Genomic DNA, 23,385 nt, shown 5'->3' with positions numbered 1-23,385 from the left:
TCCAATACGCTGAATTCGGCGATTACTGCGAAATGCAGGTTCAAAATGAGAACCATTCATTAACTCAATCAAGACATGAGGGTAAAAAGAAGCAACAACTGGGCGCAAAATATGTTTAAATGGGCATCGGGTACATTTCATTTAACTTTCATTTCATCCATCTGCATCCACGAAAACGAAACTACCCAAATAAACAAAACAATATTTCTCCGGTATGACGTAGGAAACAGTTCTGTAGTTGGGTGGAGTCTTACTATAAAGTCAGTCCTGTTCATAGTACAATTGCATTCTGTTTCTTCACCTGAGGTTAAGGTAGGTAATTGTTGTTGTCGGCAAATCTCATATCGTACTTTTAAAAACTGAAACTTTTAGCCAGAAATAATGCAATCCACATGAATACAGGATGATTATTGTTACTATTGAGTTTAGGAACTGTTTTAATTATACCTGCAGTGTTGGCTACATCACACGTTAAGATGGAGTTTATTAACTACATTTTCTGTGTATTTTGCTAACTACTTATATTCTCTATATATCCTCTTACTTTAAAGCTAAGTGTAATTTGTATGAAGTTTTGAACTTGACGTCTCCGCATACTTGTTGAATTTGGGTTCAGTGTGTTTATTTATTGATGTGCTCTGTGTGTTTCCTCTATAATACTTAATAATGTATTACATTTATAAAGCGCGTTAAAAAAAAAAAAAAACACGAAGCAAGTTAAAATAAAAAACAATTTAAAATAAAAAAGAAAACAATTCCTGATCTTCTGCATTGCTGTCTGGAAGGACAAAGTATAGTGCAACCAGCCCATGTTGTACTGTAGTTAGGTCGTGGGGTTTAAACGGGGAAGCGGCGTTGATCTGTAAAGTTAGATACTAGGAAGCAGCATTGTCCTGCGGAGCCTCATGTTCCCAGCACCTCGCCATTTGTGGAGCTCACTCAGTACAGAGTATATTGCGGCGATGCTGTGTGGCAGCGCCAAGAAATACTGGTATTTTTTTTTAACAACAATAAAAAATATGGTTAATATTTAGTGACATTGTTATTTATGCGAATTAATGCTTATGTCAGAAACCTTTTTCCAGGGCAAGCGCGAACACGTTAAAAGCAGGGATGGGTTAAAAGCCGGAACGAGACGGATCGGCCCGGAACGGTACTTTAATGAATTCAATTGCTTTAAAAAACAGCATAAAAAGTTACAGACACATGAGGGGAATATTTTAACAATCAGAACCGATTAATAACGCGCTGTCATTAACCCGTTTCGGGCCAGAACCCTTTTTATCACCAAAAAGCTCCCGTAACACTGGGTTTCGAAGGTGCAAAGACGACGTGAAAATTATACACACAATACAACTAAGTGGGAACAACATAACACTGCTGAAAAAAACCACCGAACCCATCTTTCATTTCCCATTCCGTGCAACAAACAGTTGTATAGACAAAACCGTCGGGAACACGGGGTTCCGAAGGAATACAGAGCATGAAAATGATACACACAATACAACTAGGACATCATAACACTATTGAAAAAAAACATCTTTCATTTACCATTGTGTGCAATAAACAGCTTGATTAATAAAGCTGCCTAGAAGACGAAAAATAAGATGCACATAATACAGTGAGTAACATACTTACAAAAACTGTCCGAAGTGTTAACCGACCTTTAATTGCCGATTCACTGCATGAAATGGGTTAATATGAATTGATCTGCGAATTCAAGAATGCGCATTTAGCCGAGGGGATGTTCGTTGATTTTTACTGTCTATACAAACTACACCTTTCAGCCTTGATGGAAACACCTGCAAAGGGCCACCGATTAGTACTTTAATGAAATGAAAGATGGGTTCGGAACGGGTTAATGACAGCGCGTTATTAATCGGTTCTGATTGTTAAAATATTCCCCTCATGTGTCTGTATCTTTTTATGCTGTTTTTTAAAGCAATTGAATTCATTAAAGTACCGTTCCGGGCCGATCCGTCTCGTTCCGGCTTTTAACCCATCCCCTCTGAGCATTTCCCATTGGTTGCTGTTTAGTAATTCAATGCCTTTAGTAATTCAATGCCTATTAGCCAATCAGGACGCAGATAGCTCCCAACCCATTGTATAAAGTAAATTAATGCATTACCTACACAGAACAGTAACAGGTAGTTCTATATATAATTGATAACCTTTGAATCACGGCCACACCCTAGCAACCCTGTAGTGTGTATGAATGTGTTGTATGAATCTGTTAAGTTTTCCTGATTAGAATAGAAAAGTTCGAACTTTTAAATAGTCAAGTTGTTCCATCACTTGATATGTTGATATGCAGTGAAGGTTATTAAGAGGAGATGTTATTAATGTACTAGCTTTAGATTTGAAAATATTGCAGTTGATTGTAATAGTCACAGTCAAGCTGGATTATTATGTACACTAAACTACACACAAGCAATTCTAACAATAATATATACAGCATTTTATTTCCCTATTAACCAGTTACAGAAGACCATGCATGACCTCTGCTGGTGGAAGGAGATATTAACAAATTGATTGACTTGCCTGTCCATGTACTGTGTGTTAAGAGATGGACAGAGGAAGAAAAAGAAAATTGGACAGAGAAAGTGAAAACACCAAACGGTATGTTTCCATTAACCTGCAACATGTTGTATTTTTTCTGGAAAAAGCAAACAGAACATTATATAGTGATATGATGTGAAATTGATATTGAATTGATATCAGAATAAACATGTAAGATAATGAGGCTGGTATATAATATACATAACACATTTGATGATACGATACCATGGTAAAGTGATATGGCTCTGTACTTTGTTGCTGTCAAAAATATGATGGTAAAGCCCTATAGCAGTGGTTCTCAACCCTGGTCCTGGGGACCCCCTGTCCTGCGGCTTTTTGTTCCAACCGAGCTCTCAGTTACTTAATTGAACCCTCAATTGAACTAACAATTTGCTTAATTAGACTCTTTAAATGGTTTTAACTTAAAGTTCCTTATACAAAGTTATACGTAACTTGAAATCTCCAACACTTTAAAATAACTGAAAAGCTCTGATTAGCCAAATTGTTAGTTCAATTGAGTGTTCAATTAAGTAATTGAGAGCATGGTTAGAACAAAAACCAGCAGGGCAGGAGGTCCCCAACCCTGGTCCTGGAGAGCCCCTAGGTTTTGTAGGTCACCCTAAATCACCAATTTCTAAAGACTGGGAACACATGGAAGTTATTGATCAATGAAGGGGACTAGTAATTGAGGTGTGAAGTGGCTGCTTTTTTTCATTTTGTTCCAAACGATCTCCAAATTACTTCATTTAACAAATCACCTGCTTGATTGATCACAACGAAATTGTTCCAGGTGTTTAGAAATGGATGATTTAATGGTTACCTATAAAACCTGCTGGATAGGGGCTCTCCAGGACAAGGGTTGGAGCTCCCTGCCCTATAGTATAGTATAGTATAGTATAGTACCATGGTAAACTCATGCTTTTATTTATTTTAAGGAGAAGGAAGTTTCAGGCCACAACACCTCCCTTTCTCAACTACCTGAAAGATATTCTGCACAGATATCCTGACGGCGGACAGATATTAAAAGTAAGGATTGAGAAGGACCTGCTTTCCGCAGCAGGTCCACTATGTATTAACCAGTATGATTTGGAATAGTTTGGGGACATGCTATTGTCTATTAGGCAGTGCATCTGTGTGTGACGGAAGGGGACACTAACACCAGTATTGGTTCCTGGCCAGCTCAGTATTCTTCAAATCCATTCTGGGAATGTTTATGGTTGATGATTATGCATTAAATGAATGTGACAGAGCTGGTGTTTCATTCAAAAGGTGAACTGAGTGACACAGGCCCCATATGGTGAAAATATGTCAAAGGTGATAGATACAGTGCCCTCCAGTATTATTCACACCTTTCATAGACTAGAATGGGTTTTAGCAAAATAAATGCAAGTGTACATTCAGTATTTGTTGCATAAATGAATGAAAACATTAATATTTTCAAACACAGTATTGGACTTCACAAAAATATATTTGTCTAACATTTGCATTTTATTTCAAAAACTGAAGGTTATTCACACCTCTAAACATTAAAATGCAATTGGACAGAGATGTTTTTGCGATTGTAACAATGAGAGTCTGACAATGTATCATGTTTGCATGGATTTATGCAAAAAAAAAAAATGTGTACACTTTTTGTTGTTGCTAAAACCAACTTTTTGTAACATTGAATCAAGGGTGTGAATAATTCTGGAGGGACCTGTATATACTTATCTTGGAATGGTATTAACCGATAATGTTATTATCACTTCAAAGCGTGTTTCAGTAGCTTGACACACTTGCTATTTTGCTTCTAAACTGACATAATTCCCCCTGAAGAATATCAAATAACAAATGATCAATTCACACGCATTAGAAAACGAGGGACATCCAATTCAATCTCGTGGGTGTCTGATAAAATTGTTTGTACATTAACAGGAACTGATTCAGAATGCTGATGATGCAAAAGCAACAAAGGTTGTGTTTCTGTATGATGAAAGGAATTATGGGACTGACAATCTCTGTCAAGATGACCTCCACAGGTTTCAAGGTAAGTTCAGCACTGTTTATGACATGATTTTAAATCAAGCTCCTGGTTAGGATACGTCAAGTTGCCAAAAATGATGACTCAGGGAAGCACACGGACAACAGAAGTTTCGTTTTATTTTTATTTTTTTAAAGTTCCAAGAACTGAAGTGAACGAAATCATAACAAAACACATTTTCAAAAATAAATAACTTTTTACAAAAGAAAAAACTAAAAAAAATTCCTAATGGCAGGATGAATAAAGAAAAACAGCACCAATATATTTTTATATATAGCCTGGACACTCCTGCAGCACCCATCTCTCTCTACTCCCCATTACTCTGTCACAGCCTCCCATACTTGGTCAGAGATCACTTCTCTCCTTAGAAGAAACCATTAATCAAACAATTTACACTAGAAACCATTTACCCACTGCTAGAAAATTATTATATAAATATATCACATGGTTATATCAAATCACTAGGTTTCATATAAAAATCCCACCTAGAATTAGGTTAATAAATGTGTAATTATTATATAAATATATCACATGGTTATATCAAATCACTCGGTTTCATATAAAAATCCCACCTAGAATTAGGTTAATAAATGTGTAATTATTATATAAATATATCACATGGTTATATCGAATCACTCGGTTTCATATAAAAATCCCACCTAGAATTAGGTTAATAAATGTGTAATTTAATTATTATATAAATATATCACATGGTTATATCAAATCACTCGGTTTCATATAAAAATCCCACCTAGAATTAGGTTGATAAATGTGTAATTTAATTTTTTTTATAAAACATTACACCCCTTTACTTTATTCATGGCACGGTCTGCCCTTCAGTTACACCACCGGTAAAGTTTAATTCAACTTGCGCACTGCATGCAGGCTTTACAGTCCAGCCGAGGTATGATCTGCCCCTCACAAACATGAGGCCTCATTGTACTGCTCTGCTCACACCACACTGATGCTAACAAAACGCCATTAACAACCAAACTGCTAAATAATTTAATATCTATTTGAATTTAGTTTTACTTTTGTAGTCAATTTAGGTTACTGAATAACAAACTACACATTTCTCTGAGAACATGCACCTTCACAGGGAAATATGCACTGAGCACCCAGTAATACTTTTTGTTCTAGCTATACCTTGTGCAATTGCTAATTTTAGAACAAACATTCATATGCATTTAATAAATACAATATACAGTATTATTGCTTTCATTGCGTTCTTACGAAGAAACAGTCCCGATTTAGTCCATGATTCATTTAAAACACATTAGTCTGTTAAGAGTTTGTTTCGCAATACGCTTGAGAGATTTTACAGGATTCTAGAATTTTTTAAACCTCCTTCATGTTAGATGGCAAATGGAATATATGAATATTGACTGGGCTAAGGGAAGCTTTTGTTTTTAAATTTAAGACCCCAGGTAACATGTTGTTTCTCATAGGACCTGCATTGCTGGCTTACAACAACGCGGTCTTCACAGAAGAAGATTGGTGTGGTATTCAGGCTACAGGAAGGAGTGTCAAAAACAGGGATCCAAACAGAATTGGACGTTTTGGCATTGGTTTCAACTCTGTTTACCATATAACTGGTAAGAACAGTGGCTGAAAGTCAGAATTAGAGCATTTTGTTTATCTATGTTGGATATTTTGTGATCATATGACTTAAGCTGCACAGAATCTACTCTCCATGAGCATCCATCTTTGCTGTGGACTGATAACTTGAAAGGTGCATAATATGTAATGTATTTTGAACAGTAATGTCGGACCAAGGTTGTCATACAAAGGCTGATGATTTGTTAGTAATGGTATTGCTGGATCTTTTAAAATAAAAAGTTTCTCCAAGTAAAACAGAAAGTAGTCCTCGTTTGGCTTGTAGCTCAATGCAAAAGACAACAAGAAATCACCATTACACCTTCCTTTTTGTTTTTGTTTAAGATCTGCCATGCATCTTCAGTGGTAAAAATGTGGGCTTCATGGACCCCCAGAACAAATATTTTGAGGATGGTGGATGTAAGTGGTCTTTAGAGAATGAAGATGATCAAGAAGAACTAGAGAAATATTCAAACCAGTTTGAGCCACTGAAACAAACCCTGAGTGTGACTGGCAGCCATGCATCTTGGGATGATGTGCTTCGAGACAAAAACTTCCAGGGAACCCTGTTTCGATTTCCAATGCGGAAAGAGCTTTCACAGATATCGGGCAACCTGTATGACCAAAGCCGGGTCTTCGATCTCTTTGATTCCTTCAGAACTGATGCAGACATGTGCTTACTCTTCTTGAGAAATGTAGCCTACATCTCACTGAAGCATATTGACCGAGATGGCAATGTTGAGAACATTCTTACCATCTCAGCCTCGCAGGAAGAAGTGATCCCTGGCGGCACAGATCAGGAAAGACTGAACTTGCTCTCGGGAGCAGAAGCCACTTCTTTCTTGAAAACTATATCAAGTGTGAATCCTTCTGAAGAGAAGAGCTGTAAGTGGCTGGTGTCTACCTTCACAGCAACTGCTGGCGAACATGATGAATTACACAAACTTGCTGAAAAGCTGAACTATCGGCCCTGTATTGGGCTTGCCTTCCCCTTAGACGCCAACCACAATGGTAAATTCAAAGGCCGTCTCAGCTGTTTCCTGCCACTGCCCGACAATGACACCAACATCATAGGCCTGCCGGTCCACGTGAATGCATGTTTTGGGCTCACAGACAATCGTCGATACATCAAATGGGTGGAGGAAGACCAGAAGCACGATGAGGCTGCTCAGTGGAACGAGCTCCTGGTTGAAAAACTCCTCCCGTCAGCATACTGCCAGATCATTCTGGATGCCATTGCCTTAACCCTCCATGAAGGCCCATCCATGAACCCATCAATGGTCTACAACCTCTGGCCCGACCTGAAAAGCATAGCTCACCAAGAACGTTGGGCGACGATGGTAAACAGCATGGCCAGGCTCTTAGTAGAATGCAGGGTCCTTTGTTCAGCACACAGGGCCACAGATTGGATAAGAGCAGAGGACGCTGTCTTTCAAGAATTGGGTGAAGATCCGGAAATTATGGCTGCTGTGGAAAGTTTCCTCCTATCCCAACAGAAGCTTTTGGTCAAGGTTCCTAGCCATGTCTACGACATGGTTCGATCAGTGTCAGAATGCCGGCTAACAGTGGCCACCCCTGCATTTATACGCAAAATTCTTGACCGCTGTAACTTGGATTCAACACCTCGTGATCAAAAGATCCTGCTGCTGGAGTTCATACTCAGATGTGAAGATTCCAAGGAACTTGAAAGGATTCCACTGCTGCCTTTGAGCGATGGATCTTTTACCAGCTTTCAAGCCTCCAGCTGTGGTGAAAAGGTTTTCATTGACAGTGAAGACTTCCCAAGGTAAGTCCCAAATCTAGAAAGCTATTTCCAACAGTCAAATGTAAAATGTAACAAAAAATTAAATGGAAACTAAAAAGAAAAAGGATACTTCACACTGCATGCATCATGTCACATGTTTTTACTGCCATTTTCTGGCTCTGCTTCTGCTCATATCATCACAAATGTACATTTTCAAAAAGCTCAAACAACAAAAGCAGCTCATCTAGTCCATTGTAAAGATGAGGTGCAAATAGAAAAAATTAAAAAGCAAAGTCAATTAAAAAAAGAAGAAGCTGTATGCAATGATAAAGAGAATCAAACAATCCCAATTTCTATTGGGACAGAAATATAACTTTTCAAGGGCAAAGTGTTTGAGAGTTTGACCATTCTCTCTTTTTTTATTCAAAGCAGAATCTTCAACAGGGAATTCAAGAAACATATTAAAGGATGAGAAAATGCATTTAGTATTCTATAAAAATGTGGGTGCTTTAAAGTTCCCCTTTAATACTAAGTTGCTATTATCTATACAGGACACTGCTACCTGGACTGGAAAAGAGGTTCATTTCTGAAGATCTGAAGCCCACTGTTCGTACTGCGCTACAGAGATTGGCTTCAAAGAGTAAGACTCGTTTTGTACTGTCTTCTAATATTTCAAAAGTAATGGGAACATGATGAATCCTAGTTGAATCTGTGTTATTCAGACGTACTCTGAAATCAAGTAAAGTGGAAATTAGATCTTTGATGGCCTTCATTTTTTTCCCCCAGATGACTTAAGTGTACAGTGCTTGAATGTGAGGCTTGTGACTGACAACATAAAAGATGCTCTCCCATTTAATTGGGCCCATGGCTTGGACCATGTCAGCTGGGATACAAGAAACAACTTGCATGCATCAGACAAATGGCTCCCTCAACTCTGGCAATTCCTGAAAAGACACTGTCCTGCTGACCTCCGTCCCTTTGAAGGACTGCCGGTTATACCACTCAGATGCCAAGCTGAAGCAAAAGGGACAGTTAAACTGGCACGTCTAATAAAGAACACAACATTGATTTTTCAGGAGCTTAATGGATACCATTTGCGAAAAGAAATTGTTGACATAATAGGAAAGCTTGGAGGCACAGTAATCAAGCAGAGTGATGCATTTTTAGATCATCCCAAGCTAAAAGATTACATATTTCTTCCATCTGTGAATAACTTCCTAACCTTGCTTTCCAACCTTGGTCTTGATGCTGTCAAAACTAAACTTTGTTTTATGTCTGTGGAGGAAAGAAAACAGATAAGGAGCTTTCTATCTAATGCGAACACCTTTTCAGAGGCTGAGAAAAGTCTTATTTCTGAACTACCCATCTTTCACCAAATGCCCTCTCTCACATCTTCCAGTAAGGGTCTCACAGCTGCCACAAACAATGCAGCAATAAATTGTGATACATTGCCCAGAATTCCAGAAGACCTAATCCTGCCTAAAACAGTCCTGAAGTGCACAGATGAATGTGATCGAAAACTTCTCTTACAACTAAAGGGCAAACTTCTGGCTGCTTCTGATGTCGCTCTGCAAGTTATAACAGGGGTTGAAGATGGTCTCTATGAGGATCACCAAAAGAGCAAAAATATGCTGTGGATTTTGAGCAACAGTGACATGATTTTCAACCAGAATGATTTAATCCGTGAGAAATGTAAAAAGCTGAAGTTTCTGAATTCGATGCAACCCTCTGACCTGTTTGACCCAGAGGTAAAAACATTCAGAGACCTGTTCAGTCGCAACTTCTTTCCACCTGAAGATTTCAATGAAGGAGGTATACTGAAGACATTGCGTGACCTAGGTTTGAGATCTTCACTTCAAGATATCAAAGCATTTGAATTCCTAGAGGCTGCAACAGAAGTGGATCGAGATAAAAATGACCAAGCTCGTAAAAAGTCAGATGCTTTAATAACTGTTTGTAATGATACAGACGTTCTCTTCAAGTTTTCTTCCATGCAGCTGGAAACTCTTTGCTCACTGGCTTGGGTGCCAAGTGAAAAAGGAACACAAAAAGAAAGTCCTAATTGGCATAAACCTAAAGACATAAAGGACTCGAGTTTGGGCAGTTTAATCGGCTCAGTCATCCCTCTCACTACAAAATTTAAAAGTAAGGCGTGCAAAGTTTTAGGACTGATTGATCCTCCTCCACCTGTGAAGGTCATTGAAAATCTCAAAGTACTGTCTGAGAATTATAAAGCTGAAGATAAGTTTTTAATCCTGATAAATGCAATCTCGATCTACAGCCACATTCAGGAGAACCTTGCTGGGTTTGCAAATCTAACTGACCTTCCCATTTGGAATGGAGATGGATTTTCACAGCCGAAAGACATTATCCTTACGTACCCAAAGGAATTAGACTTGAGCCACTGCATAAAGAAGGTCCCGTCAGAGTTGTCAAAGTACAGTGACTTGTTGAAAAAGTGTTGCGTCCGGGATTCTCTGAGTCCTGATGAAGTGGTTAAACTACTGTATGAACTGAAGAAGGACATTGATTCCCGCATAATCAGTGGAAGGACAGAGGAACTGCAGTTAGCTATTTCTATTCTAGAGTGGATGCGGAAGACCAATCAAGATCTGAAAAGTCTAAATTGTGAAAATGACCTTCCAGTGCCAGTACACAAGAAAGGCATAGATGGGGATTTTTGTTTGCAGCCCTTGTCCAAAGGCCTGTATCGTGATATTTCACCAGAAGCACTGGATGACCTCCAGGAAGAGGAAGAGGAAGAGGAGTTTTATGTTGTTCATAAGGAAATACTCCAGGCCACAGCCGAATACTTGCAGATTCGCAATCTCAGCACAAGGATACTGATGCCGGAATTTATTGAGCAGTGTGGGCAAACTGAAGCTGTAACTTCCAGAATAAAAAACATTCTCAAAGAATACGATGAGGAAAGCGACCTTTTCAAAGAGCTAATCCAGAATGCGGAGGATGCTAAGGCGACGGTTTGCTGCTTTCTGGTGGATATGAGGCAAAACAAGGACTCCCCAGAGAGTCTCATTGACCCGGGTATGGCCTCATGCCATGGTCCAGCACTCTGGTCCCACAACAATGAGGTTTTCACTGAAGATGATTTCAAAAACATAACTAAAATAGGCTCAGCCTCAAAGGAAAATCAAGCAGAAAAGATAGGGAATTTCGGATTGGGGTTTAATGCAGTGTATCACATAACAGATATACCTTCAATCTTGAGTGGCAAGACTCTGCTAATCTTTGACCCAAATGTCACACATCTCGAGAAACATATTAAAAGCAAATCCAACCCTGGAATCAAGCTTGACCTTTCCAGAAGTGACCGTATGGTCAAGAGATTTCCAGGCCAGTTTAAACCATACCATAACATATTTGGATGCGATATAAAAGCTGACCAATTTCATTATCAAGGAACCCTAATAAAACTCCCCTTCAGGACAGCAGTGGAAGTTGACAGGTCTGACATAAGCAACAAGTGCTATGATGAGAGCAGGATCCAGTCACTAGCATCTACTTTTAAAGAAACCTCTCAAAACATGTTGCTCTTTTTAAGGAGAGTTGAAAAGGTCAGTTTAGAAGTATTGTTCCAAACAGCAAGCACGGAGCACCAAAATAGTGCCACCCCAATCCTGACACTGACTAGAAATGAGTTCTGCAATTATGATGTGGCAGATGACATCCCATTCAGACACCTGCAGAATAATTCTGTTAGCAGACTGGAGAGCTTTAATGGAAAATGCAGGAAAATTATTGACATTAATACTTTCGCTATTAAGGAGATCAGATCCGAAGTCCCAAATTCTAAGAAGATGTCCCAATACTTCCTAGTTCACTCCTGCTTTGGTGTAGGCAAAGCCCTACAAATGGTCTGTGATGCAAGACAGAGTGTTTTGGCTCTTCCACTTGGAAGTGTGGCTGTTCCTTTAATCAAGAGTAAGGAAGCACCTGAGAAGTGGCGACCAGATACTGAAGCTGCTGCTGGCCAGGTCTTTTGTTTCCTTCCACTTTCTATCCATTCTGGGCTCCCTGTTCACATTAATGGATCATTCTCAGTCACTTCCAACAGAAAGAATCTCTGGACCACTGGCTTAAAGGGAGATTGGAATGAAGCATTACTACAGGACACAGTAAATGTAGCATATATAACAACGCTCCTGCAATTACAAAAGATGTGTCAAGAAGGCAAGATTGAAGACTATGACTATTACACATTCTGGCCCAACATGGAAAAGGTTTTGAAGCCATTTACTGCAACTGCAAAGGCATTTTACGAAGCAGTGGCAAAGGGATTTCAAGGTTATCCTTTAAATTTACTCTGTAATGGAAGTGACTGGTGTGCTATTGACAACGCACGATTTCTGGATTCTAAAATCATCAACACTGAGAAAATAGGAATAACTGCCAGTAAAGAATTTGCTGACCGGCTAAAGCGACCACTTCAAGCTGTGGTCTTGCCAGATTGGGTGAGAAAAGGTTTTACTGCTAATGGATATGGTGACATAATTGACAAACACACTTATGGCTGGCCTGAATTCTACAGCAAAATAGTCTTTGACAATTTGCAATCCATGGACGCTTGCACAAGGAATGTATTTGTCCTCCATGCAATTGACATGAGAAACCCAAGCATTGATGAAATGTTAAAAGCCAAACCCTGCATTCCATCCTGCAAGAGAGGGGAGCTGCAATATATTCAAAATCTCATTCACCCAAAGGGAAAAATTGCCCTCCTGTATGATGAAGAAGATGGTAGGATCCCTACAGGATCAGAAGGAAATTTTCTTGATCCAGAGAGACTCGCAAGACTAGAAACTCTTGGCATGATCAAAGACAACGCCTCTGTTTCTCAACTCCTAGAGAGAGCACAAACAGTGAAATACTTATGGCAAAAAAATAAGGCAAAAGCTTACAAGAGAGCACAGAACATTTTGGCACTGCTGAACAATGTAAAGATGAACAATGCAGACCAACAAATGATTCAGGATATTGTCTTTCTTCCAGCGCTACCCCCCTTCTCTCCTGCAAAAAATGTCTGTCTTAGAAAACCAAAGGAGTTATACAGCCACAAACACAAGAGGCTTGTCAATATGATTCAACCAATATTGGCCAAAATGAAGTTCGAGTCAGACTTTAGAATGTCTTCAAATGTCATATCAATCTTGGGTTTGGACAAAGAACCATCCTTGGAGACTGTGATATTGCAGCTAAAAAAAGCTTCTGACTGTTGCCATGAGATACAGCCCACTGAAATGAATATCATTGTTGAAACATGTTACTCCTATCTCAACAAATATCTTAAGAAGCCAAACTCCTCCTGGGAAATCCTTGCTAGGGATCTGAAATTTAATTGCATCTTTGTTGAAGGAAAGTTTGTGGCCTTTGATAAAGTTGCCCGCCAAGTGTCATTTGATGCTACCCCCTATCTTTACAAACTGCCGTCCGAATACACAAAATATGATCACCTCTGGAGGTGTATTGGCATTAAAAAGAGTTTCTCACATTTAGATTACACCTCTGTGCTTCAGCAGATATCTGAAATTTACAAAGGCAAAAGCCTTAATAAATCCGATCTTGATCTGAGTCTTAGAGTGATTACAACAGGCTTTGGTGAGCTTCCCGAAGAGGAAGATACTGATTCCTATGAAGTCCAGAACATTTTGCTTCCAGACACCAAGGGTGTGCTTCGACCAGCCAGCAAGCTACACTATAATGACACACCCTGGCTGGTGCTTAATGAGAATAAAGCTCTCTGCCACAAGCATATAAACCGTGAAGTTGCTCTTCGGCTAAAAGTACAGACCACAAAACACAAAGCCCTGGCTGATATGACAGTGGATCCGTTGTCACGCTGGATGAAACCATTCGGAGCCCATGAAGAGCTTACAGCACGTCTATCAAACATTATCAAGGCATACCCATCCAAGAAAGATATACTGAAGGAGCTAATACAAAATGCTGATGATGCCAAGGCAACTGAAATACATTTCATATGGGACCAAAGAGACCACCCCACTGAGAAAACCTTTGGAAAGCAGTGGATTCCGCTACAAGGGCCCGCACTTTGTGTCTACAACAACAAAAGGTTTGCGGAAAAAGACTTTGAAGGAATTCAGCGTCTGGGAGAGGGAGGAAAAGGAAATGATCCAGAGAAGACTGGAAAGTACGGCCTGGGATTTAACTCTGTCTATCACCTAACAGACTGCCCTTCTTTTGTATCAGGGGACAGTCGTCTGTGTGTTTTTGACCCTAATGTTGCCTACCTGCAAACTGCTACGCATAGAGATCCTGGTGGTGAAATAGCCATTAACAATGAGTTCAAAACAACATTTCCAGATGTCTATGAGACCTACTTGCCCTCATTTTATGACCTTGACAAGGGCACGCTCTTTCGAATTCCCCTGCGAACATCTGAAATGGCTGCAAATTCAAAAATAGCAAATGCACAGGTTGTAAACGATGATGATATCAACAGTTTGATTGATGTGCTGAGGGAAGACTCAGCGAGTCTCATACTGTTTTTAAACAACATACAGAATATAACCTTCCAAAAACTTGGAAAGGAAACCAACAAACTGGAGACACTGTTCACTGTGGAAATAAAGATGTCTGAAGAGAGTATGAAAAAGAGACAAGACTTCCAGGAAAAAGTGCAAAAGATTGCAGATCTTAAAACTGAAGTGGCAGATATAGAGCCCTACAAAACTGTGTATGAGATTGAAATTCACTGCAAAGAGAAAAGACCAACACAATGGATACTAGCAAAGCAAGTGGGTATACAGGAGGAAAGGATCTGTGCTTCTATGCAAGAACTTGAACTGGATCAAATGCTATTGCCCCAAGGAGCTATTGCAGCAAGTCTGAGTTTTAATATAGAAGGCAGAGCCTTCTGCTCCCTTCCTTTACCGGTTGAAACTGGACTCCCTGTTCACGTCAATGGGAACTTTGCAGTTGATTTTGCCAGGAGGGACCTCTGGAAACAAGATGGTCCAAATGTGAAGTCTGAGTGGAATGAATACTTAAAGATCTATGTAATTGCTCCATTGTATGGTGACCTGCTTTCATACATAATTGAGGATTTGTTCAAGCAGAATGACATGACTTCAAGATTCAAAAATAAAGAAATCTGCAATGAGGATCTTGAACCATTTTTAAGACTCTTTCCTAGTATTTGTGAAATACACCCACAGTGGCAAGATACAGTTCACCAGGTCTACAGATCTATCCATGTTAGGAAACAGGAGCTTATTCCTGTATTCTTGTGGGAAAATACACATTACAAACAAACAGACCTAGATCCAATAAAGATACTTACAGTTTCCTGGTCTAGTGTTGGAAAACAAAAGTGTACAGAGGAACCTCACTTCATAACTGAAACTTACACGGAGGATGAAGTAATGGCTTTACAAAGCATGGAGATGAAATTAGTTTTCCCCTTTAAAAACTTGGAAAGAATATTGGAAGGATTTCAAAGAGCAGGAACAAATGTTACTTCCCTGAATCCAGAATCTCTCAGGAAGTTTCTGATGGCCCATCCTTTACTGAACCAAAACGATAGCCTTTCTCTACATATTAATCAGTCGCCAATGAAAAAGGAAAGCCAATTACAACTTCTTTTAGATTATTGCCTTAAGGATGTAAAGAAAGAAAACATCAGCTGTGTAGAGGGTCTGCCGCTTTTATTAACTCATGATGACATTGTGAGGAGGTTTCAGTTGGAAGCACCAAAATATACTACACAATTTCATGATCTGTTCCCAGAGTTAAATCATCTGTTTTTAAAAAGTGAGAATAGCATTATGGATTCACTGAAAGAGGCTGGATTTCTGAAAGATTTCACAATCGCTGATTCTGCACAGTTTATCAGAGAAAAACTGGCTCAGGAAGTCTCTGATGATGACTGCTGCTCATGGCCAGTTTTAGAAAAGAAAAATGAAGATTGGATAAAAAGACTGTGGAAATATTTCAATAGCATGTTTGTCATCACTGAGTCTTCAAAACAGAATAATATGGCAGAATTCAATGAACTAAAATTTCATTTTGGAGACCTTGGAATCTTACCTGTTTCAAATCCAAGACAGCACAATCAAAACATCCTGGCTTCACTTAATTGCTTGCAAAATGTGATTAGCGAATCAGAACCAGACAGCATTGGCAGACTTCTGTCAAAAATTGGCTTTGCCCAACTTGGCTTTTCCCATTTGCCACTCCATATTAGACATCACATAATCGGACCTAACTTACTACAAACTAGAGAACATTCCTTAGTTCTTCAACAGCTGACTCGTAAGAAAGAACTACAATGGAGTGAATTATCCAATCCAATTGAGTATGACAAAATGCTACTGTTCCTTTTGGAGGGTCTACAGAAATGCAAGAACAAGCAGTTATACAAGGACCAACTCAGGTCTTTACCTCTCTTTGAAATGATGCAGGGACACCGGCAAAGCATTAACAGGTTTAAAGAGGTGTTCTTTCTGAATTCAAAATGCAATGTAACTTGTACAGATTTGTACCAGGTGGATAGTACAATTGCATTTCTCAAGAATACCTATAGTAATCAACTACTTGCAAAAGAATTAGATATCAAAGTAATAAATGACTTGGAGTTTTTCACCTCTGTACTTCTTTATAAACTTGAACAACTGTCAGAGTCACAAATACTTCAAGCAATAAAGTTGCTGTTGATAATAATCGATAAGTATCACTGGCAATATCAGAACGTCAAAAATCTGATCACCTCTGTTCTAAAACAAGTGAAGTTTATCCGAGACATGCAGGGGTGCCTACGAGAAGCTTCTTTTTTCTACGACAAGGATAATAAACTTTTCAAAACAATGGATTTAAAAGAGAAGTTTATCCCACAGCCATTTTTCACAGAAATACAAAATGAACACTGTGGGTTCAAAACATTGCTGAAGGACCTTGGAATGAAGATGATACCATCACAGGATGACATCATCAATTTTGCATCTTTAGTTGCTCACGATGCCACAAAGGGGGTTTCTGTAAAAATCCTGAAACCGAAAACAGATGCTTTACTGAAGGCTCTCTTCGAGATTAATGAAAAGGAACTTAAAGAACATTTCCTCAAAACACTGTCAGACATTAAATTCATCTACCCTTTTGAAGTGCCTGTTGAGTTATGTGAATTGCATCCTCCGCACGGGAGAGGACAACAGTTTATTGCTTTGAAAGGATCAATGGTGAGACTAAAAGACAATGATGAAGAACTGGTTTGGACCTCCATGCCAATACTTCCTTTTCAGACAAGTCTTGGGGTATTAGAAAGGTCTGGCGCCTTGTATCTACCCCCACAAGATTTGTTTCTTCAAAATCTCCAAAATGTTTCCAAAGTCGACTGCAAAAATGAACAACTTCTAAAAACTAGAATAAAGGTTATAGAAGCAGCATATGCTTTTCTTCAAAAAAACATATCCTTCGACTCCAAGTCCCTATCAGACATTCCATTTATTCTTGTAGAAGACGACAAAAGTTTGGTGAAACCAAACCAGGTAGTAATGTCATTAAAACATGACCTGGAATTCCGACCATTCCTATATCAACTTCCATGCAAACTGGCTCCTTACAGAGATCTCTTCCAAAGGATTGGTGTTACTGAGCAGGCAACTACAGACCATTACTGCACAGTCCTGAGAGCACTCTATGAGGATACAAAAGATATGGACTGCTTACACCCAAACCAGAAAAAGACTGCAAAAAGGGCTGTTCAACATTTTTTTGAAAGTTTGAAGGGACATTCTGATGAGCAAAATCTCCAGTCACTGAACCCACTGTACTTGCCTGCTACTGATGGCAAGATTTACAAGTCAAGTTGTCTGTACTACAATGACTGTGTTACCATTGGTCCAAAAACTGACCTGAAATCCTTGAAGGAAAAGTTCAAAATACTGATTAACCTGAATGAGTGCTACCTAGATTGGGATATTTACAAAATACAACACATTTTGAAACTACTGTCAAAAGAAATGCAACCTAAGATGCTCTCACAGGCATTAAAGGAAGACCTAGAAGAATCAAACCTTAAACTTTGTCAGCTTGGGGAAAACTGTGAGTTTCAGCATCAACTACAGAATCTCTTAACATGTCAGAATTTCGGTGAAGGTGTGATCTGTCTCTTGAAAAGACAGTATGAAGGGGAGTGGAAAGCCACAGTATCTGCTCCTGAGCTTAAAAAGATATTTTCTAAAATTAGTATCACATGCTGCGAGAAGATTGAAACTGTTCTGGTTTACAACTCTGAACATTTGAAGGATACCAATATGCAAAAACAGGTCTACATCCGGAAAGACAAGGACGACCACTGTGATTATTTTGTAGAGCACCAGGACAGTTTCCAAGGAAGGAAGATATTGAAAATAGCAAAGTGTCTATCCAAAGAGATTAATGTCTTGCTAACAAACATGCTGAATGAAGACTCAATTTTCATACTCATGGAAATGCTCTGCTGTTGTGACCCAGAAGATATTCATAATATATTAACAGAAAATGGTATACACTCTTTAAAATATAAAGGGGACAGCTCTTACAAGTTACCTGAGCCTGGAGAAGTGATTCCAAATTATTTTTGGGACCTTCTTGAAATGGATTTCTGCAACAATTTTGAACAGGGAGAATTTGTTGGATACTTAGATCCTTCTTCTATGCCAGATGAAGTCTACCTTTACGCGATTGTAGTTTTGTGTCTGGGCATGCAGAAGAGAGAAGATGGTGAGGTGCTAATGTATCAAATCCAATTAGGTAGTGAAAACATTGTGGAAGTCACTAAAACTGATATTTATCAGTTTAAGAGGGCCAAGGGGTTCAAAAACAGCTACAGAGCTTTTGTGGACCCTGTGGCACCTGGAGAGGAACAGAACGATATCCCTGCTAGTGGGTTTTCAAAGTCATTTGAAGAAATTAAAAAGGAAATTGACGAGTACTTTGAAAGCATATCAAAACTTCCAAAAGGGGAGCAAGACAAAGCAATTCGGAGACTTTACTTAAAGTGGCATCCTGACAAGAATCCGGATCATTCCGATCTCGCCAATGATGTCTGCAAGTACATAGGGCAGTTAAAACGAGGGGAAAAGGTGTCAGCTACTCAAGGTGAAAGTGAGGAGTATGAGGATCTATTTAAAAACTGGAATAAATACGCACGGAATCACCAGCGGGGGAGGTCGTATTTCCGACAAAGATATTCATTCCGGGACTATGACTTCTACAGTTTTCACCGCAGATACCAGCCAAACCCTGAAGAAGCTAAGAGATGGTTCAAGCAGGCGGAATGTGACCTATCTGCTGCTTCCACTGATGTAGGCCAGTCAAAAACAGAATGGGTCTTCTTTAAAGTACACCAAGCTGTGGAAAAAGCTCTCATAGCAGCCCAGATCAGAAAAGAAGGAAAGTACACCAAGAATCAGAATATTGAAGGACTGGCAAGAACTGTCTCTACATTTTGTGGCACTGAAGTAATGGATTTTGTCTACAAGCTAATACAACATGGTGTAGACAATAAGACGACCCAATACCCAACCTATCACACAGCTCCCAACATTCCCAATGGACAGTTCCCTTCGGAAAAGGAACATGAAGTGCTGCAACTGGGAAAGTCTCTCCTAGCCAAAATACAGAACTGCATCTGATATTGAATGATATTCATCAATAACTTAAAAAAACCCCACTCAATTACACTCCATAGAATTGAAGATGAAACTTATATGCAATTATTTCTGTTATTTGGTACTTTGGAATTATATACAGTCACCTTGACTTGAGCTTTGTACAACCCAATTATTCAACCTTTTTGTCTACCAATGCTAAATGTTTGTTTGACTTGAACACAAAGTGCAAAGACTAAAGGCCGTTGCACACAGGATCTGATGCTTCATTAATCATCCATGTTCTGAACATTTCGCACGTTAGTCCATTTGCACATACAATGCGTTAAAATCATATTTGAATATTGAAAATGCCCAAAGTTATATCCTCGTGTAGCTCCAGCAGTGATGAAGACGATTGCTCATATGCAATAGAAGCCAAAATCTGATTAAACAGCTGAGAGAGTATCAAAGACTGATTCAGGAACTCAAACTAAAACCTGAAAGATCCCATTTTTATTTCATAATGTCAGTAATTTAGTTTAAGCTTCGTCAGCACAAGCTAAAGTATACTTCAGAGATGCTAGCTGAGCAACGTTTCTATGTGTCTGAGGCATTTCATATTATAGTCTGTATAGGCTACTTGAGTCTCTAAGATTTACTGCAAATTCTTTTTGCGTTGCGGCAAACCACAATAATAATATATAAATGGATTTTACATCGAGTAAAATATGAATGCTGGGTCAATAATACTATTAATCTGTAACTTCATTGTTATAAAATAAAGAAACACTGTCCAACCTTTAACACTAGAACTGCCAGATTTTCGAACTACCTAGAACAGCCACGTGGGTCATTTTGACCCATACATTTTTAAACTGCTTCATTATGAAAATTAAAGACATACTATCAGATACAACTCACAAGTTTTATTCATGAGCATCATATCTGACATTTGCATCGCAGAAACACCGGATTTAAATGAAAAATTAAACATAAAAGCTTTATTTTCAAAATGAGCGCACGACTACAAACAGAGAAAAAATATAATCAAATATACATTTCAAAAGAAACAGGTATCATATACCCGTATACAAGTGTAAACAGCAGGTATATGTACATACAAAACTATAAAACCGAAATCGTTGTTTTAATACTACATAAAAATAAACTATAACACTTCTTCTGGTATGACGACTGCATTGCACTCTATGGAGCGTATGTGTCTGCCTGCTGGCTCCGTGCCTGCATCCAGGAGCTGTGTTGTAAACACAGACGCAGTTCCATTGAACACTATTGTGTAAACTGGTACATACAAACCTGTAAAACCAAAATATTTTTTTCTGAAAGTAATATGAAAAAAAGAATATATAACATACATTTCATATTAGGCACATAAGTTGTTATCCTACCTGTCATTTCAGTTTGCTGTGTGCATCTGAGTGAAGTTTGCCATATCCCAATCAAAATGACTACTTTCAAGACTAAATATTTCCTTCTGATATATTCCCAGTTGTATGTCTGGAACAAAATGAAGGATTGATGTCTCCCAGGTACATTGAAAAATAAAGCATAGGATTTCACTGAGTTGGCATCTTGGTGCAATTGTACAAATCCACAATCATAGCAATCTCTGTCTCGTAGTCTACAAACAAAGAAAGGCTTGAAATAAAATTAAAAAAAAACGTGTGCTAGAGGAGGAGTGGGCGTGTCTTGTTTGCTGCATTTCCAAAAAAATAGAATATCTTACGTTATATTAAAAAAAGACACATTGTAATACATGGGTCAAATTGATGCACATGGCGGTTCTAGGTGGAAATGTTTATAACTTTATCATTTGTGTGATTCTGGCTATCAAACGCTGTCATGATATTTAATGAATATATTTAGGAAAAGTCAAAAACAGACATACACATACGATTTACAATGGAAGAGTAATTAACATTTTAAATCCAAAATGGGTTAAATTGACCTGCATGGCGGTTCTAGTGTTAAGCACCTTTATATGTGTGTGTGTGTTTGTATGTATTTCATAAGATTGAGCTACTGGAGACATGGAACTACAAGAATCCATGTCTTATAAATGGATTGTCATTGATCAATGTCATTTTTAACGCACATCAAATTGGATCAAACTTGTTTTGATTCCAAAATTGACGCATCAGCGTCGTACAACAATAATGGAATCGGTGTGCAAGTTGCAATAGGAAATGCACATGTTCGTTTTTTTTTCTTGTTAGATGCTCGTTAAATTTGGATGTGTGATCTGATCCAGTGTACAACAGCCTTAATTCTAACCATCTCTTGCAACTTTGCTACCTTTTCTTTAGGCCACATTGTATCATTATGAAAACTGAGCAATCCCAGTTTCCAACATACATTTGTCCTGCAACTTTGAGGCCAATTCATTGTATTAATGGTTGTAGCAGTCATAGTAGTAATAGTAGTTTAATGACTTACCTATAAAAAATGCTTAGAATGGTATTTTATTTTGATATGTAATATGTACAATTACATTATTCCTTATTAATATTTCTCTCATACTTTCTTACAGTTTATATTGTTTTTGGTCTTAAGTAAATATACTGATTCTGAGATTTTAAAAAATGGTATAATAGTTTCAGGTGAAGTATTTTATGTGACGCAAAACACAAGTTTTCAAGACCACATAGGTCCAATCGGTTTCTTGTTGTGTAACAATTCTGCTTTGTTTTTTTTCCTTTGTAATTGTAAACCTGGAGTAAAATCTGTGTAAAAGTTGTGATAATTATTATGAAGTAGAAAATAGTTTATATTTCCTTTGCTTTTCATATTTCTTTACTATTTTGTTTTGTATTCCTAAAAACCGAGATGATCAGGCTTCATCTGATGGTCAATTCAATAACATTCAATCTTATACTATAATTCAATAAACTTTAAGAATTGCTTACAAATCAGTTGTGTTTGTATTTTCTATAACACCTCCCAATATGTGAAATTATATATCAGGGGTGGCCAAGCTGCGGCTCTTCTCCACTTGTTGTGCGGCTCGTGTGTGTGTGTGGCTCGATAAAACTGGAAGAAGAGAAGAAAGAATAATAAACACGAGAAATAAAAAGGGAGTAAAATAAACTTGTTCGTTTGCTTTCTTATTTCCATTCGTGTTTACTGTTGTTCTTCCTCTTCTCTTCCGCCTAACCAGTACGTTTGACGCAGTGGCGTCAAGCGTAATGACCTTTGACACTCAATGTTCATGACACTCAACGTCTGCGTATTGCACTCACTTTCAATTGAAGTTCGTTGGGATGATTATCTTGTTTTTCAAGGCCAGGGTCAATTTTTCTTTTTATTTACTGTTTCGTTTTGGTTCATTTCACCAAGAAAATGGCATTAAGTAAACTCTCAACTAAGAAAAGATGATATGAGGATGAAAAACGAGGTGTTGCTGTTGTGTGGAATATCGCTCGTGCCAAACGTCCTCATTCTGAAGGAAAATTTATTAAAAAGAACATTGCAGAAGTGGTGGCATTTTAAATCCCGATAATAAAAAGCTTCAAAAGCTAGTAAGCCAAATTCCATCTTCACGCCACACAACAGAAAGACGCATCTCACTGATCAGTGCTGAAGTTTCAACCAGTATGAAAAATGACTTGTGTAAATCACAGGCATTCAGCTTAGCGCTTGACGATTCTGGCGTATCCCTTGACAAACTTGTCAGTGTTGCTACTGATGGTGCACCTGCAATGGTAGGAAAACACATAGGTCTCATCGGACTCATGAAAAGTGATCCCAGGTTTCCTGACTTTCTGCCTGTTCATTGCGTCATCCATCGTGAACATCTCGTGGGCAAATATTTCAAGGATGAAAATGTTATGAAGACA

The 23,385-nt window shown here is 38.5% G+C and overlaps 1 protein-coding gene across 1 annotated transcript; it reads left to right on the top strand.

The window, feature by feature from the left end:
• Positions 1-275: 275 nt before the first annotated feature.
• On the top strand, positions 276-23,163 carry LOC117427092 (sacsin-like). Its single transcript, XM_034045461.3, has 8 exons — positions 276-312; positions 2,479-2,619; positions 3,495-3,585; positions 4,474-4,585; positions 6,028-6,174; positions 6,521-7,961; positions 8,471-8,559; positions 8,706-23,163. The coding sequence occupies exons 2-8, from the start codon at positions 2,567-2,569 to the stop codon at positions 19,568-19,570; spliced, it is 12,798 nt and encodes a 4,265-aa protein (XP_033901352.3). The 5' UTR covers positions 276-312; positions 2,479-2,566; the 3' UTR covers positions 19,571-23,163.
• The last annotated feature ends 222 nt before the right edge of the window (positions 23,164-23,385 follow it).

The sequence above is a fragment of the Acipenser ruthenus genome, chromosome 40 (genome assembly GCF_902713425.1).
Source record: "Acipenser ruthenus chromosome 40, fAciRut3.2 maternal haplotype, whole genome shotgun sequence".
Taxonomy (NCBI): domain Eukaryota; kingdom Metazoa; phylum Chordata; class Actinopteri; order Acipenseriformes; family Acipenseridae; genus Acipenser; species Acipenser ruthenus.
The sequence above is the reverse complement of the archived record's forward strand: the minus strand, read 5'-3'. Positions and strand labels throughout refer to the sequence as shown.